This window comes from Mastomys coucha, unplaced genomic scaffold (genome assembly GCF_008632895.1).
Source record: "Mastomys coucha isolate ucsf_1 unplaced genomic scaffold, UCSF_Mcou_1 pScaffold23, whole genome shotgun sequence".
Taxonomy (NCBI): domain Eukaryota; kingdom Metazoa; phylum Chordata; class Mammalia; order Rodentia; family Muridae; genus Mastomys; species Mastomys coucha.
In genome coordinates, this window is record NW_022196906.1 from 92,783,082 (window position 1) to 92,784,221 (window position 1,140).

At 40.2% G+C, this 1,140-nt stretch overlaps 1 protein-coding gene across 4 annotated transcripts in view; it reads right to left on the bottom strand.

Annotated features, from left to right (window-relative positions):
• Positions 1-606: 606 nt before the first annotated feature.
• Positions 607-1,140, bottom strand: part of Faim (Fas apoptotic inhibitory molecule) — a 17,825-nt gene continuing 17,291 nt past the window's right edge. For 3 of the 4 annotated variants that reach the window (XM_031343466.1, XM_031343467.1, XM_031343468.1), the window contains exon 6: positions 607-847. In XM_031343466.1, the coding sequence (XP_031199326.1) occupies positions 698-847 (150 nt within the window). In that variant the 3' untranslated portion in view covers positions 607-697. The remainder of the gene's footprint in view (positions 848-1,140) is intronic. The other variant, XR_004111332.1, reaches the window with a different exon arrangement.

Below are 1,140 nucleotides of genomic sequence, written 5' to 3' on the forward strand. Positions count from 1 at the left end.
ATTAAATGAATGAAATAAAGGCAGCTATAGGAATGCATTTTAATTACATTGTTATGTGACACTATTTGATGTTTTCAGACAGAAAAAAAAAAACTTTTGTTATCATTATGAACCACCTGCTTCAACATAGAGGCACCCTACCTGCACAGGAGAAAAAGAAAAAGTCCAAAGATGTGTTCATTTGTAGAAACACCCAGAAAGAGCAGCCATTTTATTTTGAGTATGCACTATAGTGGAGTGTACTGTTCTGCCACGTTCTGGATTTGGGTCTCTATATTTTCAATTTAAATTTAAAACATTTTTACATCCCTTAAAAAATGAATTATGGGGCAAGCAAAATGGCTCAGCGGGAGCTCTTGCTGCCAAGCCTGACAACCTTAACTCAATCCTCTGACCCTGCAATGGTAGAGGAGAGGAGCAACTCCAGAATGCTGCTTTCTGACCTCTCTGTATTCATGGTGGCATGCAAGAATGTACAGAAATATAATACAAATAAACAAATTTAAAGTGTAACTTTTAAGATTCCACATGATTTTCCCCCCCAGACCATTGGAATATTATAGTTTCAAGTAACAAAAGATAAAAATAAAACATTGCAGACTTAAATCTGATAAGCACACATTGAGCGCATTTAATTACCACAGCCATCGGCGAGTCCTGAGGTCGCTTCTTCAGCTCCGAACTCACGAAGCAGGCGTCACTGAGTGAGCTCTGGGATTTCCCTGTTATCCACAACCAGCGTGTGGATGAGCCCTTCTCTCCTCTTCCCGCTGCTGACGGCTTTTATGTAACAGCCGTGGTTCCCAACGCTGAAGTGTGTCTCAGTCCCGTCATCTACAAACTCGCCCTAGGATGGCGACAGAGGAAGTGTCAGTGTGCAGAAAGCTCTTTTTGTCCGAGCAGTAATGTTATCTTAAAACACTAGTGGTATAATAGACTAGTGGGTAAAATGTTAAGCATTGCAGACTCAGAGTTTAAAGTGTGTGTTTACATGCTTTTATGCTTCTGTTATAAATTTAAAGTTTCTTTCCTGATATTCAGTAATTGTTTTGACTTTTGAAACAGGGTCTTCCCCTATAGCCAGAACTTGCCGTGTAGCACAGGCTGACCTTGATCTCCTGAGACTCTTGCTTTCTTTCT